The 27659-nt window shown below is 28.9% G+C and overlaps 2 protein-coding genes across 4 annotated transcripts in view; one reads left to right on the top strand and one right to left on the bottom strand.

Moving 5' to 3' along the window:
- Positions 1-11410, top strand: part of LOC129942947 (protein kinase C, brain isozyme) — a 348685-nt gene extending 337275 nt beyond the window's left edge. For 2 of the 3 annotated variants that reach the window (XM_056052112.1, XM_056052111.1), the window contains exons 14-16: positions 5935-6075; positions 6153-6301; positions 6688-11410. In XM_056052112.1, coding sequence (XP_055908087.1) covers positions 5935-6075; positions 6153-6301; positions 6688-6706 — 309 coding nt within the window. In that variant the 3' untranslated portion in view covers positions 6707-11410. Of the gene's footprint in view, positions 1-5934; positions 6076-6152; positions 6455-6687 lie in introns of those variants that run through there. The other variant, XM_056052113.1, reaches the window with a different exon arrangement.
- A 721-nt stretch (positions 11411-12131) lies between these two features.
- LOC129942948 (uncharacterized) lies at positions 12132-27223 on the bottom strand. The gene is made up of 3 exons (XM_056052114.1): positions 26615-27223; positions 26374-26548; positions 12132-13270 (listed from the first exon to the last, which is right to left on the bottom strand). The coding sequence occupies exons 1-3, from the start codon at positions 27163-27165 to the stop codon at positions 12692-12694; spliced, it is 1305 nt and encodes a 434-aa protein (XP_055908089.1). The 5' UTR covers positions 27166-27223; the 3' UTR covers positions 12132-12691.
- Between the last annotated feature and the right edge of the window lie 436 nt (positions 27224-27659).

The raw sequence follows: 27659 nt of genomic DNA, 5'->3' as shown, positions 1-27659 counted from the left end.
ATGAAAGTGTCAATGAAGTTGTACCAAAAATAATTTTACGTTGTCAAAGCTCAAATAAGTTACCTTTAGAAATAGTTCGATTAATTAAGATACGAAATAGTTTACGAACAAGATGGATGAGAGTAAGAGATTATGGCTTACTCTCTGAGGTTCAAGTACTTAATTCACTAATAAAAAAGTTCATTACACTCACAGAAATAATTCTTCGAACCAAAAACTTCAAAGACTGCAATAAGCAAGTAAACCGTTCTACAAGTAGAATATTCCAAAAATCATAAAAAAAATATTCCTGCTCTCAGAAGTGACAAAACTATTGGAGTATCGAACTTAGAAAAAGCGAATGCCTTAGCCAATGCTTTTTACTCCAGTCACTCGAACCTAAATAACTCGATAATTTATCATCAGTTAGAAACTATGGTGGATGAATCTCTTCTGTATATTGAAAATAGCATTATTAGAGAAAGGAATGATTTATTTCCAAAAAAGATATTCGTGATTTTTTGATAAATTTATATGCAAGAAAATCTGGGGGATTTGATGCAATAACAAAACTTGATTTAAAAAAAACTCCCAAAGAGTGGAGTAAGGTTCTTGAAGCAATTACTTAATAGTTGTTTAAAAATTAGTTGCTTTCCTTCGACATGGAAAAAAGCAAACAATATTCCGTTATTAAAACCTGTCAAAAGTGCTTGCGACCCTTCTCACTGTAGACAAATAATTTTTTTAAGTTCACACAGAAAATGCTTTGAATTATGGATTAAATCTAAAATGTTAATCCATATAAATCAAAATAACCTACTGCTTCCAGAACAGTTTGGTTTTATGGCTTTTCACAGTACTGTTCAACAAATTAACAGAACAACTCAATATGTTAAAAATAACTTAAGTTCTGGAAAAAGTTCCCGTTCCAAACTTACCTTTGGATTCCATGTCCGTCAAATTGTAAATAAAATCAACGTTACAATAAAAACACTTTATCCTTTCATTAATCGAAGATCCAAACTAAGTACTGAAAATAAAATATATATATTTAAATCTATATTTCAAGCAATTATGTTTTATGGTTCTCCAGTATGGGGTAAATGTGCAAAAACACATAAAAAAATAAAAAAATTGAAAATAGCTCAAAACTAAATTTTAAGAATGATGCTCAACTTACCGTGGCACTTCTCAACACAGGAACTTCATTCTGTTACAAATACTGAGCTAGTTCAAGATAGAATTTCAAAGTTCAGTGTAAAGTACATTCTTCCATGCCAAATATCAGAAAATTTCTTAATTTCTAATCTCGATTTTGATTAATTTATTAAAATAAAAAAAACTATGAAACAAAACAAGTGATTTTATAGAAGCGCTTATTAAATCAATAAAAAAAGTTATTTACACATTTTTTTATTATTTACACTATTATTTATTTATATAATAAATTTGTTTTAGTTACTTTAATTATTAACTTCCCATAGGAAGTTATTGTAATGGATCCGATTTGTCAAATTGAAAATTTTGAAATTTCTCGACGTTTCAAGGTCCTTAGAGTCGAAATAAAAGATTTTTAGAAAGATGTCTGTGCGTGCGTGTGTACGTACGTTTGTATGCCCGTACGTCCGTACGTCCGCGACGTTTTTTTCGTCTTCCATAGCTCAAGAACCAGAAGAGATATCGACTTCAAATAAATTTTGTTATACAGATAATAAGGCACAAAGATGCAGAAAGCACTCTCAAGAAAATTGCGTGGGTGGTTTTTTTACCATAGCAGTTTGAAAAAAGGTGAAAGTTTTGGTTAACCCTAAATATCTCATGAACCAAAAACACTATAGAATTTTATATAACATATTGTAACGTGATATCAAAGAAGTATATTTTTTGAAAAACATACATATAACGTTTTTTTTTATAAATCAAAAAAACTAAAAAAAAAATTTGTCACCTCCAAAATTTTACGACTGAAATATGATTTCATCTCTAAAACAATTTTGTGCAACGAACAATAATGTTTTTGACATCTGATAAAATTTTGAGAAAAATCGAATTGACAGTTTTTTTTATAAAAAATAAAAATCTAAAAAAACATTACTCAAAGTTCGTAAAAATTGAATATCGATTCAAATATCTTTTCAAAAACTTGAAATTTAGGCTTTAAGCTTATTTTATCTTATAAGAAATATTGTTTTCAACATTCTGAAAAATGTTGAGAAAAATCGAATTGGCAGTTTTCTTACAAAAAATAAAAACCTAAAAAAAATATTAATAAAAGTTGGTAAAAATTGATTTTCGACTGAAATATCTTTTTAAAACTTTGAGATATTGGCTTTAATTTACTTTTATCTTTCAAAAAATCTTGTTTTCAACATTGGGACAAATTTTGAGAAAAATCGAATTGAAAATTTTTTTACAAAAAATTAAAAAACGAAAAAAAAATAACAAAAGTTGGTAAAAAATGATTTTCGACTAAAATACCTTTTACAAACTTTGAGATAATAGCTTCTAACTAATATTTTCTTATAAGAAATATTATTTTCAACATTAGAACAAATTTTGAGAAAAATAGAATTGACAGTTTTTTGACAATAAATAAAAACTTAAAACAAAAATGTATAAAAGTTGGTAAAAATTGATTTTCGACTCAAATATCTTTTCAAAAATTTTAAATATTGGCTTCAAACTAATTGTATCTTATAAAAAATATTGTTTTCAACATTTGTTAAAATTTAAAAAAAAATCGAATTGACGGTTTTTTTACAAAAAATAAAACTCTAAAAAAAAAAACAATACTAAAACTTGGTAAAAATTTACTTTCGGGTCAAATAGCTTTCCAAAAATTAAAAATATTGGCTTCAAACTTATTTTATTTCACAGAAAATATTGTTTTCAATATTCAGTAGTTTTTATATAAAAATCAAACAGTTCGTTTTTTCATAAAAAATAAAATCTACAAAAAATAGTACGCAAATTTGGTAAAAATTGATACGAGTAGTGAGTACATATAGACAAACTTTTAAGCAAGACAAATCGACAGACGGGATGGGAAATAATCAGTGTGGGTCGCATCCCAGCCTCTTTTTTCTAAGGTTATTGATAGCCTTAAATCGAATCAGAGATTGTTGAAGACCAGAGATTGTGGACTAGAGTTATTGCAGATTTCTAATGAATTTCTTAATCAATTTAAATTTGAAATAAAGAACTCATACGTAGTAATAATTGTGGGTTGTTGAATGCATGTATTTATTATGCAATTGTTGATTTAATAGTACATTTAAGGTTTCTAAATAAATTAGTCAATGGAAAATATTTATTGCAATTTTTTCGAATAAAAGATAAAATTATACACAATTGAAAACTATAGGATCTTTAATAAAAATTTAATTATTAATTTTATTAAAATGCCCTGGTTGAAGGTATTGATATCTGGATTTCAAAACTATTATAGTTTATTGTAAGTGTTGCAGTTGTGTTTTTCTTATTGTTTGTTTTCATTACTTTCATCAAGCAAATTGTATACCTCCTAAAGTACACATGTTTTTTTGACCCTTCTAAACAGTTTTCAACTTTTGTGCCTAAGCTATCATACTCTTGCCATTTTTAATAACGGCGTATATTCTAATGTCAATATATAGATACCAACCTTAATAAAAGGCTATTCTAAGAGAAATTTTTATTTTTACCCTCTCTATAAAGCTTATCGTATTCAATTGTTTAACTGCTGTCCAATAAAGAGGCTAGAAACTTTTATTGAAGGCAATTCGCAGGGCCCAGAAACAGAAACGATATAGTTGTAAGAAATTGTTCGTGTTTTGAGTGCAATGAAATAAATCATTCGCACAATCAAAAAAGGTTTTCCATAACAGAATTTCACCTCAAAACGTGTCACTGGATCCGCCATTTTTTTATTTTTAACAGATGTTCAGAACTGAACACAAAAATAGCAGTGCTGGTCACACTTTATTAGATTGTCAATTATTTAAATAAGAGAAATACTTACAAAAAAAAATAACATCTTACTTGCATGTACCGGTCTTACATTTTCATATTAGAGACTTTTAGCTTGAAGTTATACTTTACTTTTCCCGGTGAACACACATTATTTCAAACTCTCTGATTATAGAGTGTTTATAAAAATAGCAGTGCCTTTGATTTAATAATTAAAAAGTGTTCAAAGATATTTTTTTTTATTTTTCGTTAAGTAAATATTTTACTATTTAAAGTTTTAGGTATTTGAAACATACTAGCATATACAAAATTAATAAATATAAGCTCAAAAATAAACAATGGGACGGTGTTCTCACTGTACTTAAAAATTCGAAAACTTAATAGAAAACTGCGTTTGGAGGGAAAAACCTACCAAAATGTTCAAGACATCCTAGGCTTTTCAGCAAAAATAGTCAGTAACGCCTCAAAATGGCAAAATAAACTGCAAACGATAGGCCCAAAAAAGATTACTAGGTACTGAAAGAACTGACAGAAAAATTGTTCAATTAGCAAAACAGAACCCTTCCATAAGCTCTAGGGAAATAAGAAATGGACTTCAACTGTCTGTTAGCGCTGTCACAATACGAAGACGCCTTTTAGTAGCGAAGTTACCAGCCCGAAGTTCACGCAAGGTGCCATTCTTGACGAAAAGGCATGTGGCAAAGAGAATGGAGTTTGCCAAAGCGCATAGAGATTGGGCAAAAGAGAAATGGAGGAATGAGAATACCACAAAATGCAGCAAATGATCCACAGTATATTATAAAAACAGTGAAGCATGGTGGAGGAAAAATTATGATATGGGCTTGTTTTTTTTATTACGGTGTCGGGCCTATTTATCCCATCATCGGATGTATAATGAACGCAACCGAGTATGTGAAAATTCTCGATGAGGTTATATTACCCTATGCTGATGAGGAAATAAAGTTGGTTTGGGTTTTGGGTATACCAACAAGACAATGATCCAATGCGTCGAGAAAGGAAAAATCATGGTTTGCAAAGTAGAATGTAGTTGCCCGCTCAATCCCCGACCTTACTTCAAAACGCAGAACGCAGTTCATAAAGCAAAACCCAAGAATTCGAAAGAATTGTGGGAAGCAGCGCGTGGTTCGTGGAATGCAATACCAGTCGAGTGGTGACACGATATAGTGGACTCGATGCTACGTTGATGCGAATCAGTTATAAAAAACAATGTTTATGCAACAAAGTACTAATTGTAAGCTAACATTATTTAATACCTTCATATAACTTATTACAGTTTTTCTTACATCTTACATACAAAATCTAGTACTTTGTCATGCACTGCTATTTTTATGACAAAGCTAACAGTAAAAAATCGATGATACTTATTTTCTGTTATTATGAATAAAATATTTTATTATTATAACCTTCATATTGAAAACCTTTTTGTTTTATTTGGAGAGCACTGCTATTTTTATGAACACAACTGTTGGTGATCCTTTAATAATGCCAAAAGTCAAAGCAGCTTTTTTCTCTTTTGTATTAAATTTTCTTTATTGTTATTTCTCCAAGATTCTTAATATTCCTAATTGAGCAATAAAACTATTAACGTATTTATTTTAAACTGGGAAACATAATTTTTCTTTTCTCAAATAGAAGCAAACTATCAATTTTTTTTGTTGTCCATATTAAAATGTCAAATCAAATTCAGTCACTAAGTAAGATCTGTCAAGATTGGAATTTTATGTATTGCAACACTGCCCTTTGTTCAATAAATGTTTCAATTCAAATGTTGACGAAGGAAGAATCAAAAACGCTGAAAAGTTCGCAAACTTGTTTTAGTATTTGTAACGTTGACCTGTTCAAAAAATTATAATTTCCATTTTTTTCACTTGCAGGTATGCTTCACGTACAAGTACGGTCTATTTACATAATATGCACTGATATAACTTATAAATAAAAGTTTAACATATTTTTAATAATAAAACATAATTTTACTCCTTATTGTAGTTCCTAACAAAACAGCCATCAAAGCGACTTGGTTGTGGCTCAACTGGCGAAGAAGATGTTCGTTTACATCCATTTTTCCGACGCATAGATTGGGAGAAAATTGAAAATCGTGAAGTACAACCACCGTTCAAACCAAAGATCGTAAGAAGCTAATACAAAATTTACAAAAAAAAAAACTTATATCATGAAAATTCCGATTTGATTTTTATTTTTTGTAGAAACATCGCAAAGATGTATCAAATTTCGATAAGCAATTTACATCAGAGAAGACAGACTTAACACCAACTGACAAAGTATTTATGATGAATTTGGATCAAACTGAATTTGTTGGTTTCTCATATCTAAATCCTGAATATGTGGCAACAGTGTAAGAAAAAAACTTCAACAATTACAACAAAAAAAATCGTTTTCTTTTCTACAAAATTTCTCACACTGAAACAAAACTTTCGTTTTTAATTTACTCCTAAGTTAAAATTATATACATTTTGTTATTTTTAATATACAGAATTTTTGTTAAAAATTTAATTTTATTAATATATTTTAATATTTTTGTTTGTTAAAATACAAAATTCAAAAATATGAGTGAAACATAACACTTACCACCACATTGTTAATTTTTATTTAATATGTGTTATACATTTTATATTTGTTATATTTTTTTTTAATTTAAAGCAAATATAATAATAATTGTTGTTATTTATTACATATATAAATTTTATATTATAAGATCACATTTTCTTTTATATCTATTAGAGCACGAGAATGCAATTAGGATGACCAAATAACGGATTAATTTACGTACGGTCAATATTAAGTACGTTTATTCACGAAAACAAAAATCATTCCTTTATTATTAAAAAAAAAACAAAAAATACTATTATCAAGAAAAAATAAATTTTATTATAATTATTAAATGTTATTTATTTAAGTTTAAAAAGTGTTTAATGAATTATTACATTTTTTTTCTAAACTGTTAAAATTTATTAAAACACATTTATATAAAAAAAAAGATTATATGAAAGTTTATGGGAAAACAAAACACTTAATGAAGCATGATATTAACAATTTAAAACAAAAAAATAATAAAAAGGATATTAAACTTTATCGTTTTCATAATAATAAAAGAACGTCCTTGGTATAATTCGAAAAAAAATGAATATAAAAAATATTATTTACATAAATATATAAGAATGCATTTAAATAAAATAAAATATAGAACAATTTTAAACAAATACCTACAAACAAGAAAAAAAGAAATTTAAGAAAAAAAGTTGATAAATTGTAATTTTTTAGAATAAAAACAAAACAATAAAAGATAACGTGAAACGCATGAGATAAAATAATGTATTTATATAATCCTTATTACTTTATAGCACAATAAACATAATTTAAATCGATACAGAAGCATCCACAAAAAATGATAAAATTCAATAGATAACATTTAATCATACATATAATAAAAAACTGTCTTTGCAAAGAAAGAAAATTGATGCATTTCAACATAACCGATTTCAATGAAACAAACTCACAAACTCGATAATAAAAAATATTGAAAAATTGTCTTTGGCAATGATTATGGAAAATACTAGTTCAAGTAGGAAACGCTATATCTTAATGGATTCTTTAAATGAATATATTAGCAAATCACGTAATTTAAAAATGTGCTGAACTGTAAAACTTTAGATAATTTTTTAAAATAATATATCTTTCTTTTTGATTATCAAAAAATGATCTTTTTTCTTGAATCTACGCACTGAAAAAGTGTTAATTTTTTTAAGATGTAATGCTTTCAAAAATTAAAAAACCTTAAAATATACAGTTCTTAAAAGTTTCGAAGTTTTTCAAAACAGACGATGTTCTCATTTAGGCTTTTTATTGAGACGACTCAAAGAAAGCTATCATACGAGTCTTAAAACTGCACTTTTTATTCCTTTTCGATTGGTTTTGTGGAACATTAATTCCACAACATGTTATTATGCTGACTTGGATTTCTAAAATCTGATTTGGAAAAAGTGTAATCCCTTTTTAAAAAAATTGTTGTTTTTTTCCAATACACATAACACCTCTTATTTTTGAGGAGAATTTCATTCCCACTCAAAATTTGACCGACCTGTAATTGTAGTAAACTTTTTAAACTGTCACATTTCTATCAGAAGACACTGACAGAAAAACATAGATAGTTTGAAGTTCCATTTTTATTTTAAAATCCGAAAATGGTTCTGAAAAGTAGAGATATTTTTAGCATTAAAATGAGAATCTAAAGCAGAAACACTCACAAATTTGAATATTACTTAAACGTCAAACTTGACACTTATCATATTTCTATCGGACTACTGGTGCGAAGTGATTTTTGTTTTCAACTTTAATTTTTATTTTTAAATGAATACCATGAAACGTTATTTTCAAAGCTGGAGAATACAAAAAAAAACATCAGCGAGAGATTTCGAGTTGTCAAATAAAACCGGCATTAATTAAGAGTAAAATTTTTGACAGCTGGCCAATCAGAGACCAGAAACTTGCCTTATTTTCAAATCCCCTAATGGCTGAAACACAAACACGCTTCAGCTTCGGCTTCGCCTGACGTTTACGAGTTCAGCAATAGGAATTCAATGGCTGCGTTCAATCTCAGACAGATAGGGTATCCGAATACCTTTTTGTTAGAGTTTTACTTGTAAAATAACAGCTGATCAAAAACAGCTGAGATGTCAAAAAAGTAATCCAAAAGTATCCAAGAATTTGAGAAGTATGTAAGTATCTGACAGAACAGCTGATTCAACACATGGTTGAATTTCAAGAAACGAAAAGATAAACAAAATGTTAATTGATGTTGTATTTGAGAATGTTCTGTACATAATAGACGATGAACAAGCTATTTGCCTCCGAATTTTAGAGGGCAATTATGATCCATTTTTTTAAACTTAAATGTTTCATCTTACAACAATTTTGACTTCGAAGTTTAAATGTTTCTTCGCTTTTTGTGAACAGCTGAAAGTTGTTTTTATTTTTTGACAGCTATCTCAATACAGCTATCCAACTCATTCAACAAGGTATCTAAAAATCCACCTAAGATACTCTATCCAACACGAGATTTAACGCACGCTATCACAATGAAGCTTCGACCTCACGTTTCATTTGACAATCGTAAGGAAAAGAACGTAATGTGACTCCAAACGGAAGCACTAATTCAAATTTGCTGAACATTTGCTTTGTCTGACAGCTCAGCAGCTGTAAAAAAAGTAAACAAACAAAATATGTACTTTGGTTATTATAGGCTGTGTAAGCTACAACCGCGATAGATTCAATTTTTTCGATTTCAAAATTTATATTTTTTTTATTTTAAGAAAAAGTAACAGCTGCTAATGACAGAAGCGCCATTTTAGAAATGTCATTTTGGAAGTGTCAATTAAAGCAACCTCAAAGCAGGCCCCATGTAACACAGACGAAGCCGAAGCTGAAGAGTGTTTGTGTTTCAGCCATAAGTCTCTTAAAATCGCATAATGGTAGAATATTTCTTTTTTTCTTGGTAGATCAATTTAAATAAAATACAAATATTTTGAACACGAAAATTTCACAAATACACAACAAATTCCAGAAATTTAGAGTAAGGAGGTTTTTTAAAGGCCCGAAATTATAATATCTATAAAAACAAAATTCACATAATTTTAATGACGATGACCACTTTAAAGATCGAACAGAAGGAATAACATTTCTAGATCGTTAAAATTAAGACACAAAATTGAGAGTTGATAAATGATGGCAATTGAAAATTGTTCAATTGGACTATTTTTTTCGTATTTCCTCAGATTGTAAGAGGCATGTTTTGATCCTTTTCAGCTTAATTTCACTGCTATTTTTCATGCCAAAACCATTGAAATTTATATCGTGTTTACTTATTTCTTTAGTTTTTTAATGTTTCTTATCTTCTGAACTTAAATGAAAAGAACTATTTGATTTTTAGCAAGAAATTGTATCTTTTAAATTATATCTTATTTTATGTTTTGTATCTTCATGTTTACGAAGTCTCTTTTCCAGATAATTTTTGTCCATATTATCATTTGTCTGTTATTTAAATCTACTATGTGATACTTTAAACAATATAAAAATCTTTTTTAAGCTTAAAATTTTTGAAAATAAAAAAGATTTTTGCTAACAAAAATGACAAGAACAAATTAAAACTTATATTGAAAAAAAAATTCTTGTAAATAAAAACAAAAAAAGAACATAATTTATCTATTAAAAAAATTAAAACAAACAAAATATTTAAAGTTCAACATTTTATATTATTCTTAATAATTAAATTATAAATAATAAATACAAACAAATATAAAAATAGTTAATTTAAAACGTTTAAATTAGTAATGACAGCCCCGACATTACAAAATAAAACGTTATTATAAAAACCATTATTTATGACATTTTATAAAAAAAACAAAAAATTAAAACTGTAAGAAAAGGAAACAGATATTTAATAAAATAAAAAAATTAATTTAATTTAAAAAAGAAAAAAAACAAAAGCAATTTTATTTAATAGATTTAGTAAAATATTGAATTTGAAAGAAAGAGTCTCAATGTACCGTATATAATATACCATTTAATTCAAAGTGGCAACAAATTCACACAAATGAATTTTGTCACTTTTTCTTAAATTAATTAAAAACAAAATATACAAAAACTTAAAAAAAATATATATATATAATATTAACTTAACATTCGAATCCCGACTAAATATTTAGCTACTTCGATGATTATAGGCTTTATAATAATTATAATAATGACCAGAAAATTAAAATATATAAAGACAAAACCAAATTAACCAAAGAATAAATTTAAGTTTTTTGAAGACAATCTATCCTAAGGACATAATATCTACATTAAGTAGGTAACAGATATATGTATAGATGTTAAAATGTGTAGTTAAATTATAAGAATAAAAACATTACCAGAAATATCATTTTCGGGTAAAAATATTTGAAAATTTGAAAACAAAAACTATACATCTCAAATTCTCGATCTCAAACCATATTACAATTCGAATTCTGTCAAAAAGTTTTGACTCATTTTTAAATCACATAAAACGTGTATATTTTCAAAGCACTGTATCATGCTCCAATTTCACAATTTCCTCAAAGAAACAAAACAAAAATTGATCTTATAACTTGTATCTATAAATCAAAAATGGTTCATAATATGACATGGACACGGGATAGCCAATATTGAAATAGATTCACAGAAAATTTTGAAAATCTTAACTATTTCTGGAGCACCTGAAGAACGAAATGAAGAAAATATCAGTAAAAAATCAACTAAAAATGTTCGTAAAATTCATGAAATGACGCTTGATTTTTTAAACGAATGTATCAGCAAATATCTATAAAATACAAAACTATCTACATAATACATGTAAGTTAAACAGATGCCTCATCCTTAAATTCTTTAAAACAACTTGTACTATATTAAAATAAATCTATAAACAAAACACAATTATCTAAACAAAAAAATTAGAATTTAATGAAATAGTATATAATTAAAAATATAAAAACTTAATTTCATAATTAAAAAACCAAGAACTTAAACTAATACTTAGCATTTAAAAAAAAATAATACAAAACCATATTTACACAAATCTATTTTAATACACTATAGTTATTTTTGTTTTTAATTTCTTGCTCGTGAACGTTAAGCGAAATTTTCGGTTTTGTTTGTCTCATAAACTTAACTCAACTACATAATAAAATAATGCTGACTTAGAATTAATTAAATATTTAAAAAATAATGAAAAAAAAAAACACAACACTAAATAATTAAACTCAAAAATCATCACTCTTATAATATCGCATTGTATATTGCCAAAAATCAAATTCGATTTATAAACCAAAAAATAAAGATCAATATCATTCAAAACGTGAAACGTATAAAAACTTATTTTTTTTCCTTAAGTATAGAAAAACAAACGTCTTTTCATTTCTGTATCTAAATATAAAACAAAACAAACAAATATTGAAATAATGTTAAAATTTAAATAAAAAATATATAAAAACAACTCAAACTTGTAAGAATGATAGAAACATGGTTGAAACTAAACTTGGAAAAGCAAAAAAACAAAAACAAAAAATAATATTTATATACTCTATTAAAAGTAAACAAATATATATATAAAAACTATATACATTATTTATAAACAAAAGAAAAAGTCTAATTTTTTTCGATTACATTATCTCTTTGAATTAATCGATGTAGTCTTAACAGAAATAATACAAACAAAAATAAAAACATTTAAGTGATTTAATATTTTATTAAATAAAAAATATAAATTTAATGATGCGAGAGTAAACAAAAAAATTAAAATTTTAAAAGCCAGAACAAGTACTCTTAATAAAAAAAAAAACATCATTTAATCTTTAGCAACAACAAAAAATGAAAAAATATTTAATATTTACTTTTTAAGTCAAAGCAAAACAAAAAACAAAACATTGTTAACATTTATTTAGTTTTGTTATTTTTAAAACGACACCGTACTATATATTAGGAAATCTATTTAATTATATATAATACATTATATATCTATTATATATATAAATTGGAAAATATAAACTCTATTTCTCTTTTAAAAAAAACTGGCATTTTTCATTTTCACTTCATCTTGAAATCATCTCTGAAGTTTTTAATCTTTATCTAAAATTAAAAAAGAAGATCATACAATAAATGTGCAATTTTAAATTTCTTTATTTCAAATCAAATCGTTAAAACAAAAACAAACTCAATAAGACATCGAATGCCTTTGAAGAATCCTTCCACATCCGAACCACTCTTCTGGTTGAGATCGAAGTCCAAGTAATCTCAAATCAAGGCAAGATGATGTTGTTTTATTGATCGTTTTCGTATCCATTATTTTCATTGTCAATCTTTTTGAATTATTATTTCGTTCATCTTCAATTGTGAATATTTCATTACAATACGAATTATAATCCGAATTTTCAAGGAAATTTTCATCAATCTGACACAAGTTTTCTTTTTTCCCACCACAACAGTTTCGAAAAACAGTGCCTCTGAATATCGAAGAAATAGCATTTGAAACTTGTCGTAGAAAAACGAAAAATTCTTCCATAAATGATGGATTAATCACAGCATAAACTATGATATTAAAACTTAGTTGAATCACATTTAATGTTAGGAAGAAACTTTCGAATTTTTCAACTTTTGCGAAATTAATTTTTGACACATCACCACCGAATATTAAATTCACAGCATTTCGTCTTGATGTTATATGACTTGGTAGTTCACCAAATATGTATAGGAAAACGACAATTATGATGGTTATTGTGAGCTTCAGTTGATACTGTAAAATGAAGTTGGAAAGATATAAATTAATTTCTTTAGTATGTACTTTGTTTTATTAAAAATAATATTCAATGTTCATATCATCATACAGCTAGTCTCTAGTTATAATTATCATATACTCCACGGACACTTCGTGATTTTGCCATGTAACTCTACAAGTTCCATTTTTAAACAACCATTTCCTCATTCAAGTGTTCATTAAACATCGGAAGTTGGAATTTTCGAACAAACAAATTTAGAAAGGTATGCTTTGAATTGTTTATTTTTTTCTAGAATATTTCGCTCCCTAGATTATTGATCTGCTCGTTTTTGTTCGTTATAACTTTCGAAATAAATTCCAATCAAACAAAAATGCAATCCATTATTACCAGCAAATTTTTATCTTGAAATTGGTTTTTGATATGTTTACATATATTCCAAGTAAAATTTTAAAACTTCATTTCTTTTTTCAATGTTCGAAGGATGGAACCATTTCCAAAAACGTTAGTATGTGGCACTTAACGGCCACATTACTGAGAAAAAATGCATCAAAAGAACTACTTTTTTCGAAAATTGAAATAGGGAGGGAAACCACTTCTAAAACATTGCTTTTTGCCGCCTACGACGCACATTGGTTCTTAGCAACAAAGTTATTGACATTTTTCTAAAATGTGAGGGTGTTAATGTTATATTTAAACAAAAGTTTATAACTTTTTATCTAGATTTTTTTTTAATCTAATTTTTCATTCGTCGTTATTACTTCAAAGATAAAAGCAAATCGCCGAATTAGGGATTCACTAACTCCAGTGATTTCTGAAGTCATGGTTGGATTTGCAACCCCGTACCTTGTTTTACAAGATCGACAATGATGTCCAATTTTTCACGAAGCTCCTGCTTCTTACAACCCTTGCACAAATGCTCAATAATTCAATAGTGACTTTTTTTCCTTAATCTTTTATAAATGTATCTAGATTTAAGAAAGAGATTTTATTCTAATAAGCCAGATAATACAAAATTACGCAATGCACAACAAAAACAAAGCAATAAAACTTAAAAAAAAACACACTTTTTTATTACCTACCCTAATCCTTTTCATTATTTTGTATTTTTCAAAATACACAGGTAGTCAAAAGTATTTACACAACAAACTTTTTTAGTGCACATTCAATTGGGAAAGCTTTTTTTATTGTTGTTGTTGTTGTTGCAGTGCAACAAAATGCTATGTTGTTTTAAGCCTTATGTATGCCTTAGCGACCAAAGTCTATTTGGTAAGGATAACGGTACATAGGGCAGAAAACAAAGCAAATGAAGCAATGATTAGCGGTAGTCAAAAGTATTTACACACATTTTTATTGCGTCAAAAGTATTTACACAATGCAAATTAGCATTTATTTTTTCATTTAGTTTGAGTCAGACCAGTCTTAAAGTTCTATTGCCTTCATAACAAACTAAATGTGTTTAAAGTTTAAAATTTTATAAATAAAATGCTGGAAACAAAGGAATTATCCATTGAAACTCGATCGGAGATCGTTACCAAGTTTAAATGTTTTGGAGTTAAGTACAAATTTATAAAATTTCAAGAAAAACTGTTTATAATTTAATTAAAAAGGAGGAGACGAACAATTGGTTGGACAATTGAAAGAGAACTGGGAGGAAACCGGTGATGACTCAAAGAGAATGCAGAAAATTGCTGGCACAATCATACAAAATCCCACAGTCCCGTTAAGGTTGTAGCAGCATCGAATCAGCCTATTGAAAAAAAGTCAGTGATGCTACACTGCGCCGGAGATTAAAAGAAATTAACATAAACAAGTACATTCTGCGCAAAGTGATCGATATTTCTGAAAACAACAAAGCGAAACGCCTCTCAATTGCCTTGGAGTACATCCAAAAGCCTCCACAGTTTTGGTATAATGTGTTGTGGACAAATGAGGCTGCATTTCAATTCCAGGGCTCGTTTAGTATACACTTTATGCATTTACAACGTGAAAAGAGGGAAGATGCAGTTCAGCCGCTAAACAGATTCCGAGGTGGCACGGTGATGTTTTGGGCATGTTTATCTTACTACGGTTTTGGAGATTTGGTACGAATTGAGGGCACTCTTGAGCAGTCTGGGTATACAACAATCTAAAATGACCACGGCTTTGTATCTGGTAATAGGCTCTTTCCTTTTATCGACTGGATTTTACAACACGACAATTCTCCATGTAATAAAAGATGGTTGCCTACAAGACTTTTAAGTGCAGTAAATCAAGTTGTTCTTCTAAACGTCAAACGTCAGAGGACAATTGATAAGAACCGAAAACGCAATGACACAATTGCTGAAATAACCGAAATTTGGTCCAAATTAACAGTTGAATTTGCGCGCAATTTGGTTGGATCAATTCCAGCCAGATAGCAGGCAGTTATTGATGCCAAAGGAGATGTAACCAATTATTAATTTCATATCTAAAAATAATTAGTTGAGCTTAACTTCAAAATTCATTTGCTTTGTTTTCTGTCCAATGTACCGTTATCTTTACCAAATAGACTTCGGTCGCCAAGGCATATACAAGGCTTAAAAGAAAATAGCATTTTGTTGGACTGCAAAAAAAAACAACAACAAGAAAAACCTTTTTCAATTAAATGTGCACTAAAAAAGTTTATTGTGTTAAAACTTTTGACTACCTCTGAGTTTTATGATGCATATTAATATTATTTTTCGTGTGTTGCTTTCAAGAAAATTGAGGTCAAAGTTGAAAAATTTTCCAGTCAGAAATAAATGGTTTCGCAGAAACCGAACTTCTCAGACCTGTGTGAATGTATTGATTTTGTTTTGTTTTAAAAATAAAGTTTAACATTTTTTCTAAAAATAATGGGCTTAACCAGTTCATTCTGACAATTAATACCGAAGAAATCAATCTCAAATCCACCGTCAAAATGGAGTTTCTTGAAACCCGATTCAGTGAAACATTTTTGAGCATAACTTCCGCATCTGCATGTATATTCAGCTGATTTTTTCTGTGCTTTAACATGAAATTATGGAGCATATGCTGGAACACCTACTTTCTTGGTATTCTTTGGCGCTTTTTTTAAATCATAAAGTAAAAAAAAAAACATTTTTTTTAGTCCTAAGCTTGAGACTACTTATAGAAGGTATCTTTTTTAAATAATGTATATTTTTACTTCCGACATATAGGAACTACATAAGCAAGTTTTACATTCGTGCAAAATTTCGAACTTGAGATTTTAATCAAACATGATATTACGATGGTAGAGAAGTCGAAAAAATTGGGTCCCGCGATTCCGTCTGGTCGGTTTTGTCTGTCTGTCCACGCTCCTACAGCATAAACCATTGGGTCGATTGAGGTCAAACTTGGAAGTTAAGGTTTTGAGCAGATTCGCGTTAGGGTTTTTTTTTCTTTTTTTTTAAAGATCAAAACTAACAGTGGGTCCTATACAATTTTTTTGGTCAAAAAACGAAAATTTGAATTTTTTTCTTAAATTTTCTCTAAAATTTTATTTTTTAACTTTCTTTTATAAAGAAAAACGTATTTTTGTAGTGCTCATGAATGGTACCGCTCATAGAACTGTTATTTTGTTTTTTAATTTTCTCAGCAACTTATGAACTGATTTTAATAATTTTTTTCTGAATAAGCTCTTATATTGCCTTAATAATATTTGATTATCAAAAGTGCAATTTTTTATTGCTTGGATTTTAAAAAAAAATATTGAATTTTTTTCAAAATTCAATATCTCAAAAACGGATCAATATTTTTTTACAAAATTCAAATCTAAAGCGTATATTTTTATTTTCTAAACAACTGCATACCAAAAATATTTTTAGAACAAAATTGAAAAATAATTTGAAAAATCAACGGTTTTTTGATTTATAAAATGGCATTTAAATTTTTGAAAACAAACTTATTTGTCAGGTAAAATTTTGGATATTAATTTTTTTTAATTATTTTTACTGTATTTAATGTAAATTATTTTAACAAAATTTTAATTACATTCCTATCTTTTATCCAAATTAATGCATTTTGTACATATTTATGTATTTTTATAACTATAACTATTGTAAATACCAACTATGGCCGTGTAGCGCCACTGCATCATATTAACGAATATGATATGTTTAATCAACAATCTATTTTAAAGTGCCTATCAAGAATTTATATCTTGGTACTTTTGTATATATGATTTTAAAATATTATTCTTTAAGAATAAAGTTGTTTAACACATATTTTAGTTGCCTTTATAAAAGAATAAATACTTAGTACAAGTGAAAGAAACGTACAACTTCTAACTAACTTAATAACCAATAGGCGATCGCTTTACAATTTAAACATACATATTCTTCCTCTTTCTTATCTTCAGATAATTTACTTTCCATCCTGGTTCTTCTTATATGAAATTAAAAAAGAGGCTGGGATGCGACCCACACTGATAACTTCCCATCCCGTCTGTCGATTTTTCTTGCTTAAAAGTTTGTCTATTTGTACTCGTATCAATTTTTACCAAATTTGCGTACTATTTTTTGTAGATTTTATTTTTTTTGAAAAAACTGACTGTTGGATTTTTATATAAAAATCACTGAATATTGAAAACAATATTTTCTGTAAAATAAAATAAGCTTGAAGCCAATATTTTTAATTTTTGAAAAGCTATTTGAGTCGAAAGTAAATTTTTACCAAGTTTTAGTATTGTTTTTTTTAGAGTTTGTTTTTTTGTAAAAAAACCGTCAATTCGATTTTCTTCAAAATTCTATCGAATGTTGAAAACAATATTTTCTATAAGATAAAATTAGTTTGAAGCCAATATTTTATAGTTTTGAAAAGATATTTGAGTCGAAAATCAATTTTTACCAACTTTTGTTAAATTTTTTTTTAGGTATTTAATTTTTTGTACAAAAACTATCAATTCGATTTTTTTCAAAATTTTATTAAATGTTAACAACAATATTTTTTGAAAGATAAAAGTAGTTAAAAGCCAATATCTACAATTTTTGAAAAGATATTTGAGTCGAAAATCATTTTTTACCGACTTTTATAAATTTTTTTTTAAGGTTTTTATTTTTTGTAAAAAAACTGTCAATTCGATTTTTCTCAACATCTTTCAGAATGCTTAAAACAATATTTCTTATAAGATAAAATAAGCTTGAAGTCCAACTTTCAAGTTTTTGAAAAGATATTTGAATCCATATTCAATTTTTACCAACTTTTGTTAATTTTTGTGCGGTTTTTAATTTTTTATAAAAAAACTGTCAATTCGATTTTTCTCAAAATTTTATTAAATGTTGAAAACAATATTTTTTCAAAGATAAAAGTAAATTAAAGCCAATATCTCAAAGATTTGAAAAGATATTTGAGTCGAAAATCAATTTTTACCAACTTTTATTAATTTTTTTTTAGGTTTTTATTTTTTGTAAAAAAACTGTCAATTCGATTTTTCTAAAAATTTTACTGAATGTTGAAAACAATATTTCTTATAAGATAAAATAAGATTGAAGCCTAAATTTTAAGTTTTTGAAAAGATATTTGAATCGATATTTAATTTTTACGAACTTTGAGTAATGTTTTTTTTTAGATTTTTATTTTTTATAAAAAAACTGTCAATTCGATTTTTTTCAAAATTTTATCAGATTTCAAAAACATTATTTTCCGTTGCTCAAAATTGTTTTGGAGATGAAATCATATGTTAGTCGTTAAATTTAGGAGGTGACAAATTTTTTTTTTCAGTTTTTTTGATTTAGAAAAAAAATCGTTATATTGATTTTTTTCAAAAAATATACTTCTTTGAGATCACGTTACAGTTTATTATATTAAATTTAATTGAAGTCTCTAGCGTTTTTGGTTCGTAAGATATTTAGGTTTAACCAAAATTTTCACCTTTTTTTTAAACTGCTATGGTAAAGAAACCACCCACGCAATTTTCTTGAGGGCCCTTTCTGCATCATTCTGCCTTATTATCTGTATAACAAAATTTATTTGAAGTCGATATCTCTTCTGGTTCTTGAGCTATGGACGACGAAAAAAACGTCGCGAACGTACGGACGTACGGACGTACGGACGTACGGACGTACGAACGTACGTACACACGCACGCACAGACATCTTTCTAAAAATCTTTTATTTCGACTCTAGGGACCTTGAAACGTCGAGAAATGTCAAAATTTTCAATTTGACAAATCGGACCCATTACAATAACTTCCTATGGGAAGTTAAAAAAGAGGCTGGGATGCGACCCACACTGATAACTTCCCATCCCGTCTGTCGATTTGTCTTGCTTAAAAGTTTGTCTTTATGTACTCGTATCAATTTTTACCAAATTTGGGTACTCTTTTTGTAGATTTTATTTTTATATGAAAACACGGACTGTTGGATTTTTATATAAAAATTACTGAATATCGAAAACAATATTTTCTGTGAAATAAAATAAATTTCAAGCCAATATTTTTAAGTTTTGAAAAGCTATTTGAGTCGAAAGTAAATTTTTACGAAGTTTTAGTATTATTTTTTTTTTTGAGTTTTATTTTTTGTAACAAAAACTGTCAATTCGATTTTTTTTAAATTTTACCAACAATATTTCTTATGAGATAAAATTACTTTAAAGCCAATACTTAAAATTTTTAAAGAGATATTTGAGTCAAAAATCAATTTTTACCAACTTTTATACATTTTTTTTAGGTTTTTATTTTTTGTAAATAAAAATGTCAATTGGATTTTTTTCAAACTTTAACTGAATGTTGACAACAATATTTTTTGAAAGATAAAAGTAAATAAAAGCCAATATCTCTAAGTTTTTAAAAGATATTTGAGTCGAAAATAAATTTTTACCAACTTTTATACATTTTTTTTAGGTTTTTATTTTTTGTAAAAAAACTGTCAATTCGATTTTTTTCAAACTTTAATTGAATGTTGACAGCAAGATTTTTTGAAAGATAAAAGTAAATTAAAGCCAATATCTCAAAGTTTTGAAAAGATATTTGAGTCGAAAATCAATTTTTACCAACTTTTATAAATTATATTTTTTAGGTTTTTATTTTTTGTAAAAAAAATATCAATTCGATTTTTTTCAAACTTTAATTGTATTTTGACAACAAGATTTTTTGAAAGATAAAAGATAATTAAAGCCAATATCTCAAAGTTTTGAAAAGATATTTGAGTCGAAAATCAATTTTTACCAACTTTTATAAATTTTTTCTTTAGGTTTTTATTTTTTGTAAAAAAAACTGTCAATTCGATTTTTTTCAAACTTTAATTGAATGTTGACAACAAAATTTTTTCAAAGATAAAAGTAAATTAAAGCCAATATCTCAAAGTTTTGAAAAGATATTCGAGTCGAAAATCAATTTTTACCAACTTTTATACAATTTTTTTTTTAGGTTTTTATTTTTTGTAAAAAAAACTGTCAGTTCGATTGTGCTCAAAATTTTTCAGAATGTTGAAAACAATATTTCTTATAAGATAAAATAAAATTGAAGCCTTAATTTCAAGTTTTTGAAAAGATATTTGAATCGATATTCAATTTTTACGAACTTTGAATAATGTTTTTTTTTAGATTTTTATTTTTTATAAAAAAACTGTCAATTAGATTTGTCTCAAAATTTTATCAGATATCAAAAACATTATTCTTCGTTGCACAAAATTGTTTTAGAGATAAAATCATATTTCAGTCGTAAAATTTTGGAGGTGACAAATTTTTTTTCAGTTTTATTGATTTAAAAAAAAAAACCGTTATATTGATTTTTTTCAAAAAATATACCTGTTTGGTATTACGTTACAATCTATTATATAAAATTTAATTCAAGTCTCTAGCGTTTTTGGTTCGCAAGATATTTAGGGTTAACCAAAATTTTCACCATTTTTTCAAACTGCTATAGTAAAAAAAACCACCCACGCAATTTTCTTGAGAGCCCTTTCTGCATCTTTCTGCCTCATTATCTGTATAACAAAATTTATTTGAAGTCGATATCTCTTCTGGTTCTTGAGCTATGGACAACGAAAAAAACGTCGCGAACGTACGGACGTACAAACGTACGTACACACGCACGCACAGACATCTTTCTAAAAATCTTTTATTTCGACTCTAGGGACCTTGAAACGTCGAGAAATGTCAAAATTTTCAATTTGACAAATCGGACCCATTACAATAACTTCCTATGGGAAGTTAATAAGGCTATCCAATTGAACGAAATAGTTGAATACATAAACAATTGTTTTCGTTAAGTACGCTTACAAGTATATATCACTTGCGGGATGCAATGTCCTAGTATGAGTTGTGTCTTGGGATAAATTTCGGGTTTTTTTGACAAATCAAATGGCCTTTTTATCTTTGAAGACAAACTTATTTTACAGGCATATTTTAAAATCTTATATAAGTCCTTTTTTAAACAGACTTTTTGCGTACAGGAGCAAGTTCGTGCGACCCAGTCGTGTATTTTATTTTTTCGGTTATTGGAAAATGAACCAATTAAATTATTATTTACGAAGCAAGAGAATTTATTTAAAGGAACTTCGGGAAAAACGTTTAAAAATTTGTTGAAAATACGGCTCGCGATTAGAGTAAAATTATTTTTCAACTTTGAGGGCTTGTAAATCAGAACATACTATACATATGTTAAAAAAATACTTTTAAATCATATGCTCGGGTTATCTAAGAGAACTTAAACATAAAATTTAAAAGGATAGATATGACTTTATCAAAATACTTTTTTCCGCTCTCGCACGAGTGTGACGCGTCCTGCAGGGATTGCTGAAAACTTACTAGACTTTTGGAAAATCACTTGAAATTGATCTCATCACTCCGTGGGTTCAAATATATAAATGACAGACATGTAGGTGGCCACATACTCCTGACCGAAGCTACTAAAATAGCGGTTATTTAAACAAATATTTGAATACCAGGTGAAACCCCATAAAATATACAGAAGGTTTCGGTTCCGAAAATTAAATTACATTTTTTAGGCGTCGAAGTTAAGCCAAACTTTTGAAAAAACCACGAATGTCATTACTAACTGTATCAACTTCTATATGGTTGCAATTTCTTAAATGATACCGACGCGGTATATGATATATCTTAATTTTGATAACATTACAATTCTTGTGTTTTGCGTTTTTTTAAGTTTGGCTGAATACCGAAGTCTGAGAACTAAAATTGCATTAAGGTAATTCAAATCCTATAAATTGTCTTACATTTCAAGACATTTCCTTTACAAAATATTACATGCATTTCTAGGCCTTCACTATACAATTGATTAAATACTATAAAGCATTCGCGGCTCTTATCTCTATATTCTTCAGTTTGGTTTGGTTAGGTTTTTTATTGAAAATCCTAAAATTAATGTAAATTGGTTTCCATCAAGAATCATATACAAAACAAAAATAACACTCCTACATTAAATTGAATGTTAATAGTTTGGCATCACTTCAACTTCAGCTTTTTTAACAGAAGTGGTTTGCCATAAAATCCAATTTCTAAAAATTAAATTTTAAATATTCGTGACTTTTATCGCGCTCCACAGCTGTGTGTTATAAACTTATTTTTCTTAGATATGTTTATACTCTGGTATCCAAGAGCTTTCAATTGCGATATATTTCACTGGGCTACATCTGTTATGCGAAGATTTAATTAAAAACCCCACGATATTAGACGAGTCTTCCAGAAATATGCCTTCACGTCTGCCGAAACGATATTTTTAATCAGCGAGTTTTATGCGTCAAGATGCAATGTATTTGAAGAGGTTTCCCCTTCCTATTTTAATTTTCGGAAAAGTTGTAATTTTGTTTCATTTTTTCTATAACACGCGGCCACGAACGTTTCTATTGTCTCCAATCATAAGACTATCTGCAACTTTAATTCTAACTGGTTTCCTTGCACGCCAAAAATTAGCCCTCAGCTCTTAGACTATTAAATCCTTTGAAATATTATTATTGATAGTTTTGATACTTTATTTTTTTTCTTTTTTAATTCCTTCGAGAAATCTTGTAGACCACTCTGTCGAACATAGCAGTAATCCTGCCTTATTTCACTTCGTGTCACATGGATAGGGACAAGCTTTTTTCGTTCTTTATTTGACGTTATTTTTCAAACCCTCGAGACTTTTTGGAAAAACTCTAATGTGGAATAAATGAGGAATGTATTAATTTGGTATTGCAAAAAATATGTTGGATTAAGTTGATAAATACAAGCTTTATGGTGGCTTTTCAGAAGGAGGCCATTTTTTGTGTCACGTGAATAGGGACAAGATCTAAATTTACCTGTAAGACTGTTTAATATAAATAAAATAACAACAAAACGTAAGGTTTAGGTAAGTACTGCTTTTATTAAATGGATTAAAATATTTTTTAGTAATGTGTGCTGCCTCTTGTTGTAGCCAAGGAACGGCTACGGATATCCCGATCCAAGCCAAAACAAGGAAGTACTGTGAGAAGATTCGACGTTAGACGGCTACAATCGCAAGAGACTGCCATGTCCTTTTCCGATCGAGTCTCTAATAACCTCTTAAGGAGTCCTATGCCCCCTGCGTTAAGCATTGAAAACCAGTGGCAACATTGCCTTGCAGCCATCAGAGATGCCGCCTCTGAAGTGCTAGGTTTCACACGGCCAACACAGCGAAACTCCTGGTTTGACGACGAATCCCGGCAAGCGCACGCAGCGAAACAAGAGGCATATAAAACAGCGCTGCACAAAAGGACTAGAGCTGCTCGCGAGCTCTACGAGCAGAAGAGGAGAGAGGAACACCGGATTCTTAGACGGAAAAAAAGAGAGCATGAGAAGCGATCCAGGAGATAGAGGGATATCACAACAGGAATGAGGTTCGTTAATTTTACCAAAAGGTAAAAAACCTCCCAAGGGTACCAGCCACGAATCGAAGCCTGTAAAGACGATCAGGGGAACATCGTAGTAGAACCGCAGTCCATGCTGAGAATATGGAAAGATCACTTCTCCAAATTATATAACGGCGATGACGAACCGAATTCCGCTGTAAGGGAGATAGAACCACTCAACCTCGGCGACGCAGATCAACAATTCCACCTACCCGACCTTGACGAAGTGAAGATGGCTACATCTAAACTGAAGTCAAACAAAGCTGCTAGAGCTGACGGCATCGCTGCCGAACTGTTCAAAGCAGTGCCCTACCAAGGCACCGCCTGCAAAATCTCTCTTTATCGATTTTAAAGCCGCGTATGACAGCATCCATAGGGAAGAGCTCTACAGAGCAATGTCTAGTTTTGGCATCCCTGTCAAACTTATCCGTTTATGCAGAATGACGATGGACAATGCACGCTGCTCTATCAAGGTCGGAAAAGATCTTACCGATGCATTTGATGTCAAAAAAGGTTTTAGACAAGGCGACGCACTCTCATGCGACTTCTTCATCGTCGTTCTGGAAAGAATTGTGCAAAACTCAACCGTCAACCGTCACTAGAGGCACAATCTGTCAAAGAAAGATGAGAGCGTCTTAAGATGCTTCGAGAGAAAAATTCTTCGGGTGATTTTTGGTCCCGTACGCATAGATGGAGAATGGGAGAGAAGATATAACGACGAACTGTACGGGCTGTACAGCGATAGTGACCTAGTTAGCAGAATAAAAATCCAACGGCTTAGATGGCTAGGTCAAGTAGAGCGGATGGACATCAACGCTCCAGCCCGGAAGGCCTTCGAATCCAATCCAGAGGGACGGCGCAGTAGAAGAAAACCGCGCTCAGGTGGCGCACTCAGGTGGGTGAAAACCTTAACCAACTTGGCGTGCGAAACTGCAAACAGCTAGCTAGGGACCGAGCTGGCTGGAGACGCATGTTGATTGAGGCCCAGGTCCGCCATGGACTGTAGCGCCACCTAAAGTAAGTAAGTGCTGCCTCCTGATTTCTGAATTACTGCAAGTAACCTGGGGTGTAGGAATTCATAAATATCAGATAATTGAGCGAAATTTGTGCCCAAGACCGTTTTATTGCTTCAATAGTCTCTACAATTTTTTGGTATTGCTGTCCTCCTCAGTAAACTTTTCTTGAAAGCCATCCCTATGATTTTACAAACAGTCCTTTTTGTAATTGCATATTGTACTAAAATATAGTTATCTCCTTTGTTCGTAAAAGGATCATAAAAAAAAACAAAAACTTTGGTATCTAACAGATACAAATCTTAAACTTATTCTTTTGCAAAACGAGTGCACATAAAGTAATTTTTCTATTTGCATTTATAATAAATGTCTTAAATACAAATTCGCTATTTCTTTTATTTTATTGGAATACGGAAAAGGTAAAGAGTATAATAAACTTCGACAGTTTTCACCATTTTTTCTCAAAAATGTAACTTCGTGACCTATTCACCTTAAATTCTTAGTTTTCGGTTTGATATAATTTCCCTTACAGTTAAAAGAAAAAAAATCATTAAAAGAAAACAGAATTGTTTTATGGTATTTTCTAATTTCCCATTATAAACTATTATTTCTTTAAATCGAAGTTTTCACAAATAATTTCTGGGCTAGAACGCTATGATCACTTATGTGAAGATACTCACTGATCAATAAAGAAATGTATTTGTTGGCTGAATAATATTTTCCGAAAATTCTTAGTCAATTTTGTTCCGTACTGTTTTTATTTACTTATAAACTGTAGGTCCCCTCCATTCCTGACAATATTACTCGCCTACAGGAATGGTTGAGAGTTGTAAGTCACTAGGCCCTAGTTCTCAGCAGACTGTTGCGCCACCCAATTTATTTATACAAGTTTTAGTTATCTTGGCTACCATCTATTAAACAAAATTCTTGCTGTTTCGAGAGGTTTTAGAAAGAAACAAATATCGACAGGACTTATTTCCGTATCTATGCCAGTCAATTCTCTCTTATTAAACGAACGAAACCTGAAACCAATTCGACGTTTTACTAATATAACGAATATACATTTTAAGAGCAACAAGATGAGGGAGTTACATATATACATATTTAAATCTTTTAAACAAAAAAGGTCCTGAAGTTTTTTAAAAGAACTTAGTTCCAAAAATTTACTCAAAATGATTACAATTTGAACAGTTTTGGTTGATTTTCTAATACAACTTTAATGTTCTCGGTTTTAGAAAAACGCCAAGTGTAACGATCAAGAACATTGAATATTTTTTTTAAAATGATGTATTTACATACCTCCTGTCGATTGCGTATTTTTGGATTATTATTTTTGTCTCGACTTGACATAGATTTGCATTTTTTCACCCATCTTCGAAATATTACGATAACAGCAATATTTCCAATTAAAAGAAATACTCCAGGAATGATGCAAAGCACAGTAAACGAAAACCAATTGTGAATTTTGTAAATTCTTTCAAATAGATTAAAAAAATAAACTTTATTTTTTGACCTAAAATCTCTGTACAAATCCACTTACCTGGATTTATAAAAATTTGTTGCATAAAAACTTCCATCATTTTGAATTTTAAACATAAAATAATAGGGTCCATTCAAGAGTGTTGATATCAAAATTATACCACAAACGTTTCGCCTTGCCACCGAACGAGTACAGAATTTCGGTTGAGTTTGTGGCAATCGATGACACAAATAAACAATACGATCAATTGTTACCGCAGCTAAAATCAAATTTGCAGCTCCACTCAAAGTGCCAAATAATGGAGACTGCAATTGAAGATCAAAATATATCCAAAAAAATGAATTCAAACCAATTGTTCGAGATATGCAGGTGCACAAAATTATAATGCAACACAAACTATCAACCCAGGACAATATCGAAAGATAGGTGAATGCCGAGGCAGTCATCTTTGGTCGCATGAAAACAATTGCATTCAAAGCATTTGCCATGCAACCGAATACGGCAAACAGTGGAATCACAATTCCGTACATTGCAAGAACACCAAAACTAGGGATGGTTCGTATCCAATCACATTCATACTCAGATATATTTGTATTCTCTACACATTTCATTTTGTTTTCTGATTTTTTTTAAATTGCACTAGAATAAGGAAATAAATATGCGACGTTATTCCGATTACGTCCTCAAATTTACTAAATCTTATCAGATTTTCGAGGATATCGAGCCAAATGCCAAAGGTTTTATCTAGAAAAAGACAAAAACAAACTAAATCTACTGCTAATGTTGTAGATTACATTTATCGACTTCAACTTGATAATATGAATGTTATTAGTATTTGGATTTGATGGGCAAACAAAAATGATTATGTGGGGTTTCATTCGAAATGGGTAGGAGTCTCCTTTGGTAAAATAGTCATAGAAGATATTTCTGTATTATCGTAAATTAGAGAAAGCTGTTGTAAATTTACTACTGAACGTTGATGGAATGATTAATTGAAACAAAAAATAAATAGATTATTAATTATGGAATTCGTTTCAACTCCATTTAGTTTGTTGACTGAAGTGACGTCGATTTATTCAGTTTAATCGAAGGGGGAAATTCCAAC

The sequence above is a fragment of the Eupeodes corollae genome, chromosome 1, assembly GCF_945859685.1.
Source record: "Eupeodes corollae chromosome 1, idEupCoro1.1, whole genome shotgun sequence".
Lineage (NCBI taxonomy): Eukaryota > Metazoa > Arthropoda > Insecta > Diptera > Syrphidae > Eupeodes > Eupeodes corollae.
The sequence above is the reverse complement of the archived record's forward strand: the minus strand, read 5'-3'. Positions and strand labels throughout refer to the sequence as shown.

What these genes read in the sequence shown, in the direction of transcription:
- LOC129942948 (XM_056052114.1), bottom strand. Translation starts at nt 27,165, where the DNA reads ATGAAATGTGTAGAGAATACAAATATATCTGAGTATGAATGTGATTGG. An exon ending in ACAAATTTTTATAAATCCAG is followed by an intron (nt 26,549 to 26,614) that starts GTAAGTGGATTT and finishes TCTATTTGAAAG; the next exon opens with AATTTACAAAATTCACAATT. An exon ending in AAATACGCAATCGACAGGAG is followed by an intron (nt 13,271 to 26,373) that starts GTATGTAAATAC and finishes TTCATTTTACAG; the next exon opens with TATCAACTGAAGCTCACAAT.